The sequence below is a fragment of the Silene latifolia genome, chromosome 2, assembly GCF_048544455.1.
Source record: "Silene latifolia isolate original U9 population chromosome 2, ASM4854445v1, whole genome shotgun sequence".
Taxonomy (NCBI): Eukaryota; Viridiplantae; Streptophyta; class Magnoliopsida; order Caryophyllales; family Caryophyllaceae; genus Silene; species Silene latifolia.
This window is the reverse complement of record NC_133527.1, coordinates 88,546,931-88,566,518: the sequence shown is the minus strand read 5'-3', so window position 1 is coordinate 88,566,518 and position 19,588 is coordinate 88,546,931. Positions and strand designations below refer to the sequence as shown.

The following is a 19,588-nucleotide window of genomic DNA, read 5'->3' as shown; positions in this document are numbered from 1 at the left end:
CTTTCCCTCAAGCCTGTAACCTCCTTATCTCCTGAATCTTCATAGTATGGACTGAGATCACCCACATTAAAAGTTCCATGCACCCCATAGTCACCTGGCAGGTCAATCTTGTATGCATTTGGCCCAATTTTTTCAACAACTTCAAATGGACCATCTGATCTAGGCATGAGCTTGTTCTTTCTCTTTTTTGGAAACCTTTCCTTCCTTAGATGTATCCACACCAGATCTCCTAGTTCAAAATCTTTCTTTTCCTTAGACACCCTAAGATGTTTCTGGTATTGCTCATTTGTCCGTTCAATCTGCCTTTTCACTGTCTCATGTAGTTTCAGCAATTACTCAGCTCTTTTCTTGGCATCCAGGTTGATGTCTTCCTTTGGCACGCACAGAAGATAAATCCAGGGGCATAAGTGGATTAACCCCATAGACTATCTCAAAAGGATTGTGTCCAGTTGCAGATGATGGTGCTCTGTTGAATGCAAACTCTGCTGCTGCTGACTTTAGGTCCCAATCTTTCAGGGTCTTGCTGACAAGACACCTTAAAATCCTTCCCAATGTTCTGTTAGTGACCTCAGTTTGGCCATCTGTTTGGGGGTGGTGAGAGGTGCTGAACAAGAGCTTAGTTTTAAGCATCTTCCTAGGGTCTTCCAAAAATATCCCATGAATTTTGTATCCCTGTCTGATACAATTGTTTTTGGGATTCCATGGAGCCTCACAATCTCCTTTAAGAATAGTTCAGCAACACTTGCTGCATCTTCTGTCTTTCTGCAAGCTACAAAGTGAGCTATCTTACTGAACCTGCCCACCACAACCATTACAGAATCCTTCCCTCTCTGTGTTCCTTGTAGGGCCACAATGAAGTCCATGCTTATGTCTTCCCATGGCTTGCTTGGCACTAGCATGGGGGGGGGGGGGTATATGGACCAGGATGGAAAGAACTTTTGGAAAGCTGGCATTTTGAGCATCTTCTGAGGATAATCTGGACATCACCCATCATTCTTGGCCAATAGAATTTGTCCTGCAATATCTCTAAGGTCTTTTGGACCCCAAAATGCCCTCCTAGTCCCCCTGAGTGGACCTCCCTGATCAAGAGATCCCTGTAAGACCCCCTTGGAACACACAGCTTGTTGCCCTGGAATAGAAAACCTTCCTGTAACAGGTACTTGATTCCCTGGTTCCTATGTCCTTCAATCTGAGTAATCCATTCCTTTGAGAAGTCAGGATCTTCCTTATATAATTCTTTCATAAACTCAAACCCTAGAACCCTGCTGTACATGACTGAAAGCAAGGAATGCCTCCTTGATAATGCATCTGCTACCACATTTTTCTTGCCTTCCTTGTATTTGCTGGAGAAGGTAAAGGACTGTAAGAATTCCACCAATTTGGCATGTCTGAAATTCAGTTTGTGCTGGCCATTGATGTACTTCAATGCCTCATGATCAGAGTTCAACACAAATGGCTTAGGTTTCAGGTAATGATTCCAATGCATCAAAGCCCTGATGATTGCATAAAACTCTTTATCATAGGTGGAATATTTCAGTTTGGCTCCATTTAACTTCTCACTAAAATATGCCACAGGCTTCTGGCTTTGAACCAGCACTGCTCCAATTCCCACTCCACTTGCATCACATTCCACTTCAAATAACTGGTCAAAATCAGGTAGCTTTAGGATAGGAGTGTCACACATGAGCTGCTTGATTCTTTCAAAGGACTGCTGAGCTTGTTCAGTCCATTGAAAATCCCCCTTCCTCATACACTCAGTGATGGGTGCTACCACTGTGCTAAAGTTCTTAATAAACCTCATGTAGAAGGATGCTAACCTGTAGATACTCGTATCCGTCGATATTGGAATTTATAGAGAACCCGACAAACACCCGATGATGATAGGACACATGTATTCTTTAGTTGTCACTGTCATTATTTGGAGCTCGTTTTACGATGTAGAATGGGCGTCGTCGATGAAGTATTTTATTAATTTAAATGATATTTAAATTAATGTTTTTTTTAAGTGAATTCATTTTATTATTTTAAATGATATTTAAATTAATGTTTTTTAGTGAGTTCATTTTATTAATTTAAATGATATTTAAATTATGGTTTTTTAGGTAAATTCAATTTATTTTATTTTATTTTGAATTTATTTTCCCAAGTTTATTTTATTGAAAATAAAATAAATATTGATTTGAAAAATCATTTTTATGAGTATATTTGATTTGAAAAGTCATTTATTTTAATGGGTTAATTGATTTGAAAAATCGATTTGAAAATCGAAAAGAACTCGTTTTGAACACTTGTTTTTGAGCTCGATTTTAGCTCGGTTTTTGAGCCCGTTTCCTTTACGAATTGGCACGAATCTCGAGTACATTAACCAACCTAGACCAATACCCATCCACCCTTGTTCGAACCCCCTATCCATGGCCCAAATTCTCGCCCCAAACACCCCCCCATCAGCCCGCACTAAACCGAGCGACCCCTTTTTGACTCAATCCCGAGCCCAAACCCGCTCCAAACACTACCAAGACCCGTACCCATTAACCCTAACCCATACCCTAGTATCCTATCCATATTATCCTAGCTTAATCACCAAGAAAAACCCTCTCAAACCCTCACAAAAGCTGCTGGACAGCAGCCATGCGTGATGAAGCCCGACTGCCTCTCCCTCTCTTTTAACCTACTTTAACTCCTTATAAATACCACCCCTTCACCATATATTCATGACTCTAAGTTCTCCATACATTCTACCATCACCCACAAGCTTTAAACCTCAGAAACAAACCCTAATTGCCTCCCAAAAACCCTAAACAAAACCGACACACAAACTGAACTGTTTGTGTGTCCTCCTCGAAAAGCAACTCCTTCCTCTATCAAACCTCCATCAAAATTCGATTTTCTTGTTCCTAATTAACCACATAACATCCATCTACACATTAGACAAAGATTTACGAGCCAAATTGCCCTTGAGAGTACACGAAATCCCTCGAAAAACAGAGTGTTATACACTCTGTTTTTGTGATTTATTCTTGTCTGTCAGTTCTGTTTGTGCTCGTTTTTCGTGCCCAATAACCCAAAACGAGCAGGGGTTGCTTTAAGATCCCTGTTCTACTCTCTTTCTAGTTTTCAAAACATCTTTTAAATCGAATTTTCGTCGTGAAACGAGGGAAATATCATCGTTTGAAAGTTGCTGTCCAGATTTGTCAAAAAACGCGTGTTGCTTTATTTCTTCGTCGACGACGGCCTCTCGAGATAAAATCTACCATCGATTACGACCCAAGACGGTGTCAACGATACATGTAGGTTGAGGGTGCATCAAATCCTCCTCTTTTCCCTTTTATTTCGTTTGTTTTATGTTTGTTTTTTATTGTCTCGTTTTATTTCGTTTATCGTTTTGTTTATCGTTTAATTAACTATGAAACTAGTTTAGTCCGAGTATGAGTTAAAGTACCACCATGAACACCCGCGTTGACTTGAGATGGGAAAATAAACCGCTACTTCAGTCGGTCGTACACCCCCGTCTCATTTACATATCCTCGTGTTCAAGGTAGGGCATAAATAAAACGAATTTCTAACTTCGCTCTTCGCTTTTGACCCCTTTGTTATTTCGGCCAATTCGACATACCCTAGGACCCGTTGTATTTTAGTTTAACCTCTGATTGTTGACATGTAACTCGTTTAGATGACATTAGGTCAATTTAATAACCTAATTAGACACATTAGGGTACATCGACATAGCTTTTAAAATCAATTAACGATTCTATAACCTAATTGAATACATCTTTCTTATCACTTGATTTCTCGCTAGCATAGGAGTGCATGATGAGCACCTTCCTATTAACACTCGACGAGTAAGCATTAATATTATGATATTGTGACCTAATTGGACCCTTTAGGCCGTGTAGAATGCACACTCGCGCGTTTCTTCTCAATCGATCAACCTATCTTATAACCCGTTTTCTAACTCGTTTTCTAGTCCGATTCGCAATCATTCGATCTAACTAATGAACCTAACCTAGGAACTAGGATGGCTTTGTCTTGGCCGTGAGGGTGGCCGTTGGTTTGGGCCGTGAGTTGGCCGTGTCTCTTGTCTTTCTTATTTCGTTTTTCTTTCCTTGTTTATCATCTGTTCTTTGTTGTTTTGTAGCTTGTAATTTATAGTTTGTTTATCGAGTTGTAATTTTCGAGTTAGTTTTCTTTCATCGAGTCGAAACCTCTTTTAAAAAACCTTAGTCTTGTTTGGTTAGAAGGTTGTTCCCCAATGCTTGTAGGAGCGTAGTAAACCGCATGTTGCTTAAAGCAACATGGCCCGGTTTATGCTAATGCATGCTTTGGTGCGTAGCCCTATGTCTAATTCGATAAGATTAAGTGAAAGCACGCATTACGAGGAGTGACCCAAGGCCGTGTGTCATGTAGGCCGTGAGTCACCCCCTTTGTGCACGGTTTTCTAGGCCGAATGGCCGTGTTTTGTGTCGTGTATGGTTCCGTATGTAGCAATTGTATTTAGATCGAGTTGTATCTTTAATTTATTGTTGTGTCGGCATGAAATGCCTGGTTTGTAATAGGTAGATCCCAACGGCTCCCTCATTCCCCCTTAAGCCTTGCTTGCTTTGTTTTGTATGTTGTTAGATCAATCAACCCACATGCTAAATTACAACTTTGACAAAGTTAGTTTAGTTGCATCTAAAACGACATAGAAATTGTTGTCACATGATAGGGTTAAAACAACGTTTGCATATCATACATCGTAGTAGCTATGACCTTGTTTGAACTCCGACACTTGACTTAGTAGAGGCCGTTATTGACGGGCGGGGTTGGGTGTCCTTATGGGCTTCCCAACACGTACCCTCACCCCTTACTCAAGATCTATGGTTTGTGGATCCGTCTAAATACCATTGGATTACGAGAGTCATTCAAATCGAGTGATATAGGGTACAAGTCTTTATCTTTAATCACTCGTAGTCGATTGGCTTTATGCTTTTCGATGAAAGGTGTAAAGTTGACTTGAACGGTTCCAAGTTCCCAAAAAACTTGGTGGCGACTCTAATTTGTCTTAATTCGATTCGAAGGAACCTCGAGTCGATTATGCCTAGTGTGGATCCCGCGGACGCAGTTCCCGAGGGCCTTGTCCACAGTTTGGCGACTCCGCTTGGGAAAAGAGGACTAGTTACACTTTGTTTCTAGGGTCTTTTCCTCCGAGGTGAAACTTGAAAAGAAAGTGTTGGAAAGTAAAACATTAGTCATAGTGCTACGATTCATGCATAAACCCTTAAGGACTTGCCGGGCCGTCCCCCAAAGATTTCTTCGTGATGCGTGGGGGGGACGTCCCACTATGCTAGGAAGCTGCACATTGCTCGCTTCCACTTCACCTCGCGTGGTTCTTGATGGTGGGGACGATCTTCTAGGTACTCTACCTTAAGACACCTTGCTCTATAAGACCGCAAAAGGATGGAGGGCATAGACCTTCTTATTGAAGACTTGCCGAGACTTAGAGATGTCTAGGAGCATACATCCTTGTAACATGAGAATGACAATGTGCAAATTGTTTTCCCGAGTCTTTTCGAAATTTCCCATGTCCTTTTCAAAACCGAACTTTTGAACAACTTACTTTCAAAATAGCATGGTTTTAAAAACGCGGAATGCTGCCCAAATAGGACTAGAATTTTTGGCCCAAAATGAGCTTTTATAGCCGGCATGCTGCCCATTTCAAATCTCATTTTCAAATCAATCTTTCATTTTTTTTCAAAACCAATCCAAAATACCTCTTGAACCTCAACCAAGCATGAAATGCGTCGAGTCGTGTCCGGGTCCTGGCCGTGTTAGGCTAGACGTTTTTTTCATTCCAAGAGTCTAGAACACGACCTTGTTGGGTCACCCAAGCTCACCTCTTGGGCTTTGAGTCATGTTGGTCGACCTTTTGGTCTAGGATAGTCCACAAAAAAACGTCCAAGCTAGGCCCTTTAGGACGTTTCACATGAACCCATGGGCTATGTTAGCCCAATCACGGGTTTAGTCACACCAAGTCCAGTTTAGAATCGAGTTATGACAGTTTGAGTCATGTCGTTTTGTTGAGTCTAAAATGAACCGATGTCTAAATCAAACCGTGAGTCGAACCCTTGTTTAATCAATCTCAAGTCGAGTCTTTGTTTGAGTCAAGTTGAGGTCGAGTCCTTAAGTGTGCAGGGGCTCTTACTTTAAATATTGACTCAGTACGGGGTTTTCTTGTAGAAAGGCCGCCAAAAACCCGACGTCAAGCAATGGAAGATCTTTGTTAACAAGCTTTACCGAGGCCGTGAACCTCATGATGACCCGAATGGATGCAATCGAATCCAAGCTGGGTGAAGATTCCCCTCCACCACCGACCGATCCGGAAAAACGGTTCAAGTTCATCGAAGACCGTTTGAAGCTCTCCAAGGGGAAGAACATTCACTATGAGAATGCCAGGGCCTATGCCCCGATTCGGGATAAGTTGCCCACGAACATGGTACTCACCGACATCCCAAAGTTCAAGGGCACCGAAGATCCGGTCCACCATGTTAAGGCCTATAAAGGGTACTTAGCATCGAAGGGAGTACCCGCCGATATGCTCTCCGAAATTTTCGCCCAATCTCGGGTGAACACCCAAAGGCGTGGTTCTATAATCTTGACCTCAAGAACTTCCCCACTTTCGAAGATATTACGGTGGAGTTACGTAAGCACTATCCGACAATGTTGAGATTCAAACCAACATAAGAACTTTGGAGGTTATGACACAAAAGGAGAAAGAGGGCTTTACTGAATTCCTCGCAAGATGGCGCGCTGAAAGCGTGAAATTAGCCAAGAAGCCTGACGAAGTTGAAATGGTGGATAAGTTCGTAAAGAATCTATGACCTATTTACCGCAATGCTCTAAAATACCAGAATTTTGGCTCTTTCAAAGAATTGATAAGGATCGGGATAAAGGTAGAAGATGATGTCATAAGGGCAGAGGCTGAAAAGCCGAAAGGGTACCAAGGGGCCTCATCGTCTAAGGCCAAGGCCCCAACAACGACCCATTTGGATGAAGCCATCAATCTCTTAGAAGGGCAATCGAAGAAGCCACAGCGCCAAGCTCCGAGGGCATTCACCGATATCGGATGCACTTATACATACGCTCTCCAAAGGCTCATAGCCCAAGGAAAGCTGAAGCCTATTGGTCCAACTCCGGATCCACCTGCTGAACAACAAGGCAAATGGTACAAACCGAATGCCTACTGTGCCTTCCATCAAGGAAAGGGACACGATACTGAAAGGTGCTTTAGAATAAAGCACGAAATTCAAGACATGATTGAGAATGGAACACTCCCGATCCCAACTGTTAAACCCAATAACATCACCAATCCATTTGGCGATCACGCCAACTTTGTTTCTGTCGAAGACAATGTCGATTACTCCCATCTTATCCGCCCATGTCACTTGAAAGGGGTGTTTATCGGGAAGATATTTGTGGATTGCTTTGAATTCTTGCCAAACCCGAAGAATGAAATTCAAGTCGGGAGTCTTGCTCTAGAATGTACTCCTCTTATTAACGAAGTTAATAAAAGACAATTCGATTCACCAACCTTCATCACTGGCATAGGTCCTCAGAGGACTACCTCAGGATGGAGGCAGACCATCAAAGGGAACAAGGACTAGAACCGAGCATCTAAGCTGACAGCTGAACAAGGGAAAGCTCAAGACCGTATTTGAAAATTATGAGTCGGGATCTATTTTCTTATCATAGTCGAGTCGAGTCTAGGACTTTCTTTTCTTGAAGTTGAGTCGTTTATTCCGCGATGACCTAGGGTGTGTCCTAGGAATCGTTCCTTCGAGTCTTTTAAGCATTCGTCATTCCAATAAAAGTCGCAGTTTTGTTTCCAAATATGTCTTGTTTCCAATCCTCAATCATTCCAAAACATGATAAAATGCACAACACACTCAAAGGCATGCCTGGGGTAGAAATATGTCCCGTTTCAAAACGTAAGGTACAATAGGATTCTGTGTTTGATTCCTTTACCTATTCCATGTCTGGCGGTAGAAAACCTCCATCAGAACCAATGTTTATGATAAGTTTTTAGATGATTCTATGACGAACCCGGACTAGCTCCTTGTTTCCCCTATCAATGACGGAAGGCAAGCCTTTTCCCTATAAAATCATCCCATCTCGAAGAGAGAAGATATCAACCCGTTCTAACAAGGAATTGTTAGTTCTGACCCAAATTAGTTGGCGAAGCCAAGTTTTCAAGGTGTATCCATTGGTGACTAAGAGAATGAATAGAAGATCTTTTTTCAAAGAGAGAAAAAAGATGAAAAAGAATGAAAAGATGAAAAAAAAAAAGGGATGAAAGAAAAGAAAAATGAGAAAAGTGATGAAAGAAAAAGGAAAAAAGATGTTGAAGTTATTGCGGAATGCTTTTTGGTTGAATGTCGAAGTTACAGAAGCCAGAAGTCAAGTCAGTACCCATAGATGAAGTTCAATGGGCGAAGCCCAAAAGCTTAAGTAGTAACCTCTTTACCCCTTAGTCCTTCCTGAGATAGTTTCAAGGGTATAGTCGGGAATTTTGAGAATCATTCCGCCTGTGTTGTTATACCTAGCCTTTAGGGTCCAGACATGGAAATTTGAACCCACATCATTTTCCAACCCATTTGCACTCGGGTTTCATCAAACCCGAGACACCATTTCCAACCACATCAGCAGCCATAGCCCTTGGCCTTAGCACTAGAAAATGAACCTTCAGAATGACGGTCCACTATTCAAGCCTTATGTTACCAAGCTCCACATCCCAAAGAACCACAACCTTTTGTACCAACCCTAGACACGGGATTTAACGGTACCTTACAGGCTAGAATGGGATATGACAGGATACCTTAGGTGAAACCTTTGAGTGTGTACACACAATCAAAATGCCATATTTAATGCACCTTGATCGAACTACGTCGGATTTGATTTCGCTCCACGCGAATACGTAGGCAGTCCTTCGGAATAAGGGATTCAATTCACCCATCATCCAAGTTGTCATCTTGTCGGTTTCTTACGGGTCCTAACCAAGTCCAAATGAAGCCACCTTTGTTTGAGTCAGTCTTAGCACTCGATGTAGCCTAGGATGAGGATATAGGTTCGGATGAATAGTATCGAGTCTCAGAATGAGCTTTATCTAATGGTTTAGGCAAAGATGCTGAGTCACATAGATGTGGGTTTGTGTTGGGAACAGAAAATATGAAAAACCCGCTGAAAAGAAAGAAGGTGTGGAAGAAAAATAGTAAAAGCCCGCTGAAAAGAAAGAAGGCGGTGGCAAGAAATGATGAATACTCGCTGAAAAGAAATGAGGCGAGGAGAAGAGTGGCAGAATGTTCCCAACAAGAGTGATGTGTGATGTCCAACTGTTCTCATAAAATAAGTCTGTGTTTAGTGTCTAGGCGAAGCCAATGTTGTCGCTCCGTGAGTTTAATCCACCTTGTCAATGCCAAGTGATCTTGATTCCCATATGCCCTTGGGAGCACGCCCATGCCATACGATATCTCTATCCCAAGTTCGACGACCTTGTGATTCCCATTTGCCATCTTTTGGCGCCGGAACGGCCAATTTACATTTCTACCCCCAACAAGTCCAGAACTGAATTAAAACCCGTGCACACTTAGGGTTTTATTTTCCTTTTTTGTTTTACGGTAGCGGGCTACGCCCACGTGGTTTACGAGTCATACAGAGTGTCTGAGTCGTATTTCATGCTCACCCATCAAGGTTCGATTTCAAAAATTTCAAAATGTCGAAAATTTCAAAATTTCAAAATTTCAAAAACTACCTTTTGCGATTTTTGGATAGATGATCCAAGTAATAGAATCTTTGCGGGTCGATGGCCCAATCATTCAAAATTTCAAATTCAATTTTGAAGGGTCGATGGCCCAACATACCAAGTGATGTCAAATTTAAACTTCGGGTCGATGGCCCAATTATTCAAAATTTTCAAATTCAATTCTCGGGTCGATGACCCAGTATTTCAAATGATTCAATTTCAAGATCGATGATCCAAATGTGCTTATGTGATGATTATTGCTAGTACGTTTTTGTGTTTCAAATGTAGCAGGATATGCTTCAACTGGGGGCCTCTAAAGTCTTCGACTTTAGAGCCAATGCAAACTGGGGGCTCTGAAGCCGTTGGCTTCAGAGACCGTTATCAAGATGTAAAGGATGACATCCAAAAAGAATTAAATTCAATACAAGAGTATGAAATGGAAGAATTCCGTAGCTGAAAGCAAATGATGAAAGCGACGGCAACCTCCTCGGAAAGTCCCGTCCCATTTGGGCACCTGCTAGCAGATGATAAGCTTTGGGCAGGTGTCAACAGATGATGAATTTTGGACGAATGCCAGCAGATGATAAACTTTGGGCATGTGTCAGCAGCTGCCGAACTACGACGCGGGTTTGATTCCGTCAGAAACGGATACGTAGGCGCCTAAGGATAAGGCTCAATCCACCATATATGCAATTTATGGGTCGACGACCAACGACGATAATTTGATACAACAGAAGCAAGAGTCAATCCCCAACGAAGTTTCAGGTATGATCTCTTCTTATGGCTGGCGAGCTTATATACGCAAGTCTAATGGACTATAAACGACCCGAAGAATCCTCAGGTCGAGAGGGACCTGGGGTATACTTTGACTTTCGCCTTGTCCAAGCCTCAGTCAAAGTGGGGGCTCTGTAGATACCCGTATCCGTCGATATTGGAATTTATAGAGAACCCGACAAACACCCGATGATGATAGGACACATGTATTCTTTAGTTGTCACTGTCATTATTTGGAGCTCGTTTTACGATGTAGAATGGGCGTCGTCGATGAAGTATTTTATTAATTTAAATGATATTTAAATTAATGTTTTTTTTTAAGTGAATTCATTTTATTATTTTAAATGATATTTAAATTAATGTTTTTTAGTGAGTTCATTTTATTAATTTAAATGATATTTAAATTATGGTTTTTTAGGTAAATTCAATTTATTTTATTTTATTTTGAATTTATTTTCCCAAGTTTATTTTATTGAAAATAAAATAAATATTGATTTGAAAAATCATTTTTATGAGTATATTTGATTTGAAAAGTCATTTAGTTTAATGGGTTAATTGATTTGAAAAATCGATTTGAAAATCGAAAAGAACTCGTTTTGAACACTTGTTTTTGAGCTCGATTTTAGCTCGGTTTTTGAGCCCGTTTCCTTTACGAATTGGCACGAATCTCGAGTACATTAACCAACCTAGACCAATACCCATCCATCCTTGTTCGAACCCCCTATCCATGGCCCAAATTCTCGCCCCAAACACCCCCCCCCCCCCATCAGCCCGCACTAAACCGAGCAGCCCCCTGTTTTGGCAGCTCAATCCCGAGCCCAAACCCGCTCCAAACACTACCAAGACCCGTACCCATTAACCCTAACCCATACCCTAGTATCCTACCCATATTATCCTAGCTTAATCACCAAGAAAACCCCTCTCAAACCCTCACAAAAGCTGCTGGACAGCAGCCATGCGTGATGAAGCCCGACTGCCTCTCCCTCTCTTTTAACCTACTTTAACTCCTTATAAATACCACCCCTTCACCATACATTCATGCCTCTAAGTTCTCCATACATCCTACCATCACCCACAAGCTTTAAACCTCAGAAACAAACCCTAATTGCCTCCCAAAAACCCTAAACAAAACCGACACACAAACTGAACTGTTTGTGTGTCCTCCTCGAAAAGCAACTCGTTCCTCTATCAAACCTCCATCAAAATTCGATTTTCTTGTTCCTAATTAACCACATAACATCCATCTACACATTAGACAAAGATTTACGAGCCAAATTGCCCTTGAGAGTACACGAAATCCCTCGAAAAACAGAGTGTTATACACTCTGTTTTCGCGGTTTATTCTTGTCTGTCCAGTTCTGTTTGTGCTCGTTTTTCGTGCCCAATAACCCAAAAAGAGCAGGGGTTGCTTTAATATCCCTGTTCTCCTCTCTTTCTAGTTTTCAAAACATCTTTTAAATCGAATTTTCGTCGTGAAACGAGGGAGATATCATCGTTTGAAAGTTGCTGTCCAGATTTGTCAAAAAACGCGTGTTGCTTTATTTCTTCGTCGACGACGGCCTCTCGAGATAAAATCTACCATCGATTACGACCCAAGACGGTGTCAACGATACATGTAGGTTGAGGGTGCATCAAATCCTCCTCTTTTCCCTTTTATTTCGTTTGTTTTATGTTTGTTTTTTATTGTCTCGTTTTATTTCGTTTATCGTTTTGTTTATCGTTTAATTAACTATGAAACTAGTTTAGTCCGAGTATGAGTTAAAGTACCACCATGAACACCCGCGTTGACTTGAGATGGGAAAATAAACCGCTACTTCAGTCGGTCGTACACCCCGTCTCATTTACATATCCTCGTGTTCAAGGTAGGGCATAAATAAAACAATTGTCTAACTTCGCTCTTCGCTTTTGACCCCTTTGTTATTTCGGCCAATTCGACATACCCTAGGACCCGTTGTATTTTAGTTTAACCTCTGATTGTTGACATGTAACTCGTTTAGATGACATTAGGTCAATTTAATAACCTAATTAGACACATTAGGGTACATCGACATAGCTTTTAAAATCAATTAACGATTCTATAACCTAATTGAATACATCTTTCTTATCACTTGATTTCTCGCTAGCATAGGAGTGCGTGATTAGCACCTTCCTATTAACACTCGACGAGTAAGCATTAATCTTATGATATTGTGACCTAATTGGACCCTTTAGGCCGTGTAGAATGCACACTCGCGCGTTTCTTCTCAATCGATCAACCTATCTTATAACCCGTTTTCTAACTCGTTTTCTAGTCCGATTCGCAATCATTCGATCTAACTAATAAACCTAACCTAGGAACTAGGATGGCTTTGTCTTGGCCGTGAGGGTGGCCGTTGGTTTGGGCCGTGAGTTGGCCGTGTCTCTTGTCTTTCTTATTTCGTTTTTCTTTCCTTGTTTATCATCTGTTCTTTGTTGTTTTGTAGCTTGTAATTTATAGTTTGTTTATCGAGTTGTAATTTTCGAGTTAGTTTTCTTTCATCGAGTCGAAACCTCTTTTAAAAAACCTTAGTCTTGTTTGGTTAGAAGGTTGTTCCCCAATGCTTGTAGGAGCGTAGTAAACCGCATGTTGCTTAAAGCAACATGGCCCGGTTTATGCTAATGCATGCTTTGGTGCGTAGCCCTATGTCTAATTCGATAAGATTAAGTGAAAGCACGCATTACGAGGAGTGACCCAAGGCCGTGTGTCATGTAGGCCGTGAGTCACCCCCTTTGTGCATGGTTTTCTAGGCCGAATGGCCGTGTTTTGTGTCGTGTATGGTTCCGTATGTAGCAATTGTATTTAGATCGAGTTGTATCTTTAATTTATTGTTGTGTCGGCATGAAATGCCTGGTTTGTAATAGGTAGATCCCAACGGCTCCCTCATTCCCCCTTAAGCCTTGCTTGCTTTGTTTTGTATGTTGTTAGATAAATCAACCCACATGCTAAATTACAACTTTGACAAAGTTAGTTTAGTTGCATCTAAAACGACATAGAAATTGTTGTCACATGATAGGGTTAAAACAACGTTTGCATATCATACATCGTAGTAGCTATGACCTTGTTTGAACTCCGACACTTGACTTAGTAGAGGCCGTTATTGACGGGCGGGGTTGGGTGTCCTTATGGGCTTCCCAACACGTACCCTCACCCCTTACTCAAGATCTATGGTTTGTGGATCCGTCTAAATACCATTGGATTACGAGAGTCATTCAAATCGAGTGATATAGGGTACAAGTCTTTATCTTTAATCACTCGTAGTCGATTGGCTTTATGCTTTTCGATGAAAGGTGTAAAGTTGACTTGAACGGTTCCAAGTTCCCAAAAAACTTGGTGGCGACTCTAATTTGTCTTAATTCGATTCGAAGGAACCTCGAGTCGATTATGCCTAGTGTGGATCCCGCGGACGCAGTTCCCAAGGGCCTTGTCCACATAACCCATGAAAACTCCTTACTTCAGTGACTGAAGTAGGAATTGGCCAAGATTGCACTGCTGCAATTTTCTCTTGGTCAACAGAAATGCCTCTTCCTAATATTAGGTATCCCAGGAATGCTACCTCCTCAACCATAAAAGTGCATTTCTCCAGCTTTCCATACAGTTTTTGCTCTCTGAGGATTTCAAACACTACTTCAAGATGTTTAAGATGCTCTCCTTTGCTGCTGCTATACACCAGTATGTCATCAATGTAGACAACAACAAATTTGCCCAAACATGGCCTCAGCACTTCAGTCATTAATATCATGAAGGTGCTGGGTGCATTTGACAGTCCAAAAGGCATTACAAGCCATTCATATAGACCATGTTTTGTTTTGAAGGCAGACTTCCATTCATCCCCTTCCCTAATCCTCACTTTATGGTAACCTTGCCTTAAATCAATTTTAGAAAATATGCTGGCACCACTTAACTCATCAAGCATATCATCTAATCTTGGGATTGTGAACCTATACTTGACTGTGATATTGTTTATAGCTCTGCTATCTGTGCACATCCTCCAGGTGCCATCTTTTTTTGGTACAAGAAGTGCAGGGACTGCACATGGACTAAGAGATTCCCTCACAAATCCCTTTGTCATTAGCTCCTCAATCTGATGTTACAATTCTTTTGTAGCATTTGGGTCACACCTGTAAGCTGGCTTGTTTGAGAGCACTGAATCAGGAACAAGATCAATGTGGTGTTCAATGCCCCTCAATGGAGGTAATCCACTAGGCAGCTCATCTGGAAACACTTCCTGAAAACTTTGAATCAAAGAGGCAACATCTGTGGGCACAGCAGTGCTCTCCTCTTGGTTTACTTCCTTAGATAACAGCATTAGAATTGGTTGTTCTTGCCTGATATCCCTAATCATGGCTGCCTCAGATAAGAACAACACACCACTCACTTCTTCTGGGACATTAGGACTGCCATAGTCCCTCTGGTTTGGTGGCAATGGGGTCAAGGTGACCTTCTTGCCTTGATGCTTGAATATGTATACATTGTCCTTCCCCTGGTGTGTGGTATTCCTGTCATATTCCCAAGGTCTCCCAAGCAACAGGTGACATGCATCCATGGGTACCACATCACACAACACTTCATCCTTGTACATTTTCCCGATGGAGAAGGAGATAATGCACTGCTTGTCAACTCTCACCCCTGAATCCTTACTTAGCCATCTCAATTTGTAAGGGTTAGGGTGTTTTTGTGTTGGTAAGCCCAGCTTGCTAACCATGGTGGTGGAGGCAACATTATTGCAGCTACCCCCATCAATAATGAGGTTACAAACTCTTCCCTGGACAGTACATCTACTCCTGAATATCATAGATCTCTGGTCAGTTTCTAAGGGGGCTTGCTGAGAGTGCATGACCCTTCAAAGGAACAAGTCGTGCCCTGTATCAGGATGAGCAACAATCTGGTCTTGACTGGATTTTTTCTCAGGCTCCACCTCCTCTAAAACAAGGGCCTCATCCTCCTCATACTCCACCAAACCTTCCCTTTCCCATTCTGCAACTTCTATTGCAGTGAGTGTTCTAGCAGAGGGACAAAACTTCCTGAAATGGCCAAATCCCTGGCACTGGAAGCACTTAATCTTGTCTCTGGATAAGGGTGGGTTTATTTTGGGGTTCATGGGTGCCTTTCCCTTATCCATAGTGGGTTGGGTGGTTGTTTTGGGTGGTTCATTGATTTTGACACCAGAATAAGGTCTGAAAGCAGGTTTGGATTTGACTGCAACTGGTTTGGTCTTCCCTATTTTCTCCACTCTTAGTGACAGGTTAACCACATCATCATAAGACCATAACGGTTGCATTCTAACCTCTGCAGCAATACCCTTGTCAAGACCCTCTAAGAACCTAGCAATTCTTTGTTCAGGTTTTTCATTAATTTCACATTGAAGTGTTAATTGCTCAAATTCTCTTAAATAAGCCTCAACAGTTTTCTCCTTTTGTTTGAGGTTGGATAGTTTGATGAATAAATCCTGAGTATAATCTTTGGTGACAAACTTAGCCAACATTTTCTTTTTAAGTTTGGACCAAGACCTAAGAGGATCCTTACCCTCCTTTAACCTTTGATGCTTAAGATTATCATACCACAGTGAAGCATAACCTTTTAATTTCAAGACTGCAACTTTACAAGCCTTGGCATCATTATAATTCTTATACTCAAAGATTTTCTCAACATCTCTAATCCATTCTAGTAGGTCATCAAGGTTCAAACTACCATAAAATTCAGGGATTTCTACCTTTAGATGCCTGTCTGTTTGCTCAAGATGTTCTTCTTGTGTCATGTTGCTTTCATCAGAGTCTGATCCATATTCTTCCTCTGGTTGTGGGTACCTTCTTCCTGCTCCCACGGCAAAGCCTCTCCCTCTACCCCTTCCTCTGGCAGGTGGCCTCCTAGGGTCTGGGTTTGGGATTCTCTCCATGATAGCATGCATGGCATTCACCAGTGTACCCACATTTCTGGACAGATCTCCAACTGTGGCTTCAATGCCAGCAAGCCTCTCTTCACTCATGGTTACTTTTTTGTATTTTTAATGTAGGTAGGTTGATGAACTCATTATTCTCTCAATTCCCAAGGCAAACACAAGATGGAATTGTGTTTAGCCTGGCTCTGATATACCAAGTTGATACGTAAACACCCACTCCTTACAATAATTTTGAGATATCATTGTTTAACTACCTTCCACAGCAAGCACAGGAAGTTAATTTAACAATTTCGGTTGTTTAACTCAAGAAAACCACAGCTTAACACAGGAATACTCGAGTTGAAACAGACAACAAAGCTCAAACAATCCACAGCAAGCACAGGACTGTTCTCACCTTGTTACCAGGTTCTTATTCAATACTCACAGCAAGCACGGAGTATTAATAAGCCTGACTCTAACCTATGCTTCTAAACATAAGATTTAAGAGATTTGAATTGAGAGTAAAACTCAGGTTTCATTCATAAAATCAGCTGCCTCCTACAGTCTGATGCAAGGGTCCTTATATAGGCCTTGCTTTTAGGTTAAACGTGAAAGAAAAGGTTCATCTAAGGGCCGGGATTTGTCCCATGAGTCAGGACAAGAGTCTAAATAATATATTACAACGGCAAAAGATCATAAATGTAAACTAGAGTGAAAACAAATTGAGTTTGCAGAGGACAGTCAGGTGACAGTGACATCTTGTTGCCTTTCAAGCTTTTCTGTGGTAGTTGTTACTTTTTCCGCTCATGTGAGGACGAGTGGTCTCCTTTGGTCTTGACTTGGGATCCAGGTATCTTCTGATTTATGGGAACTTAAGCCAAGGAAGCTCCTCACACAGCTCTTTCTTGGTTTGTCAAGAAATGGTAATATTACTTTTGGAATCTCCCCTTTTCTGCAACTTGTTTTCAGACTGGTTTTTCAACACTTTGCAATGAGAATTCAGCCTGGCTCCTTAGGACTTTTTGGTGCTCACATAAGTGTTCTATTAGTTGGCCATGGTGGCAGCTGATGACTTGCCTTGTACTGGTACTTATGAGCCAGCAAAGTAGACTGATCAGTGGCCAGGTAGGAGTAGCTGTGGCCTGTTGTTGCCTGAGTTGCTTGATCATAGAATAGTTGATTGCCCTGGTTTCTAGCTCCTGCATCACAGTAAATGCCCAATTATCAACTAACTTTAACATGACTGACATTCCAAAATTCAAGGGGCACGAAAACCCTCTAAACCACTTTCATGCCTTCAAGGATTAAATGTCTATCAAAGGCATTAAGATAGAGATGTTCTTAAGGATCTTTCCTTCATCTCTCGACACTATTCCAAAACAATGGTTCTACTCTCTAGACTACAAGAAGATCTATACCTGGGACAATGCAGCCATAGAATTCACCAAGCAATATATCTAAGGCCTATCTATTCAAATCAATTGAGGTACCAAAACATCATGTCTTTCAAAGACTTAACAGTGTTAGGTACAAGAATCGAAGACGATATTCGCAAAGGGCACTTGTCCAGAATAGTAGGACGTGGATATCAAGGGTCATCATCAACTAGAAGTCGTTCCTACGGTTCCACTAGCAAGACCGACAATGTCAACCTCATCGACCCATCCAAGAAAAATATTAAACCAAGGAAGTTCACCGATATCGGTAACACATACACAAATGCGCTGAAAAGGTTGATGAAGCAAGGAGGAATCCAACCAATAGGACCTATACCTGAGCCGGTGTAATACCCGTCCTTTTTGGGACCCGTTGACCGACGTTGACTGACCTTAGACACTGATCTTGACCTTGGGAAAAGTTACGGGCGATGTCTTGTCATGATGTGAGCTTTGGTTTGTGTGGGACTCGATCTAGCTAAAGCTACTCGATCGAGTAGCTTGGGAGCTCGATCGAGTAGAGGTCACTCGATCGAGTAAGTTACGAGTTTTCAGCGGGGATTTATAAATCGTGTTTCGTGAAACCTCAAATCATTTCCGCTTCTCTTCCCTAAAGCTTGATGTCGTCTCCCCTTCTTCCCTTTACCATAGTTCCTTCCTTTGAGGTCCTTGAGGATGTTTATGCCATGGGAATGGGTTGCTTGAGTCGGGTAGCGGTCTTGACGCTAGATTGCTATGCGTAGGTATGTCATCGTCATCATCATTGTCGTTGTTGGTTTTTCAGTTAGGGTTGTAGTGATAGTGATAGATTCTTGTACTGTTTGTGTAGTTGTGTTGCTTGGTTAATTGATATCATATGATCGGACGCGGAGTTGCTGCGGTTTGCTAAAGGTAGGTTCGCCTACTCAGTACTGTTGGTTGTCTAGAGTGTCGTTTGATGTGGTTTGGTAGTTGTAGTGTTGGTATGGTTGACTGGTTGTGGTAATTAGTTGGTGTTGTGTTATTTTGTTTATCGTTGTTGTGGTATAGCTGGTTGTGATTGTTTGTCTATGGTTCTCGAGGTGCGTCCTCGGCTGAGTGGAGTCACTTACGGGAGTGGCTTCACGCCCGTAGTTCGCCCTCCGTGGAACCCGCCACGGGAGGTGATGTGCACATTAATGGACATGGGTTTATTACTTGGTATGATGAGCGGGGTTTAGGTGGGAACGGGTGCGGTCCCCCACTGGCAGGGCTGGTCTAGTGGATAGTCAGTGACGGTGATTGGTTGATCGGAGATGTGTGTGTGTGTATGATTTGTGTACTTATGCTGTGTCTGTGGTTGTTGGTGTAGTTCCTCAGTTACTGACCTTGTGTGGTTTGTCTTGTTGTTTGTTTCAGTTGTGTCTGCCGTGAACCCTTATGGTGAGTAGACAGTCTTAGCAGGGTGTGATCTGGATGTTAACTGGGTGCTTGGCGGGATGAGTCTCTCACGAGTCATGACAGAAGTAGTTCTTATAGATGATAGTGGTTTTGAGTTGTATCTTATTTATATCATTAGTTTTGTCAATCGCTGTAATATAACTTAATTGTTCTTTTATCGGCATTTGATTATTACTGTCCTCGGGCAACCGAGATGGTAACGCCCGTATATGCTAGGGAAGGTCTTGTTAAGGCTCCTTGGTATATGGGGGTGTTACAAAGTGGTATTAGAGAGACGATTTTGGAACCTG

At 41.8% G+C, this 19,588-nt stretch overlaps 1 protein-coding gene across 1 annotated transcript; it reads right to left on the bottom strand.

Moving 5' to 3' along the window:
* Positions 1-14,655: 14,655 nt before the first annotated feature.
* LOC141641058 (uncharacterized) lies at positions 14,656-15,360 on the bottom strand. The gene has a single exon (XM_074449735.1). The coding sequence runs from the start codon at positions 15,358-15,360 to the stop codon at positions 14,656-14,658; it is 705 nt and encodes a 234-aa protein (XP_074305836.1).
* Positions 15,361-19,588: the final 4,228 nt, after the last annotated feature.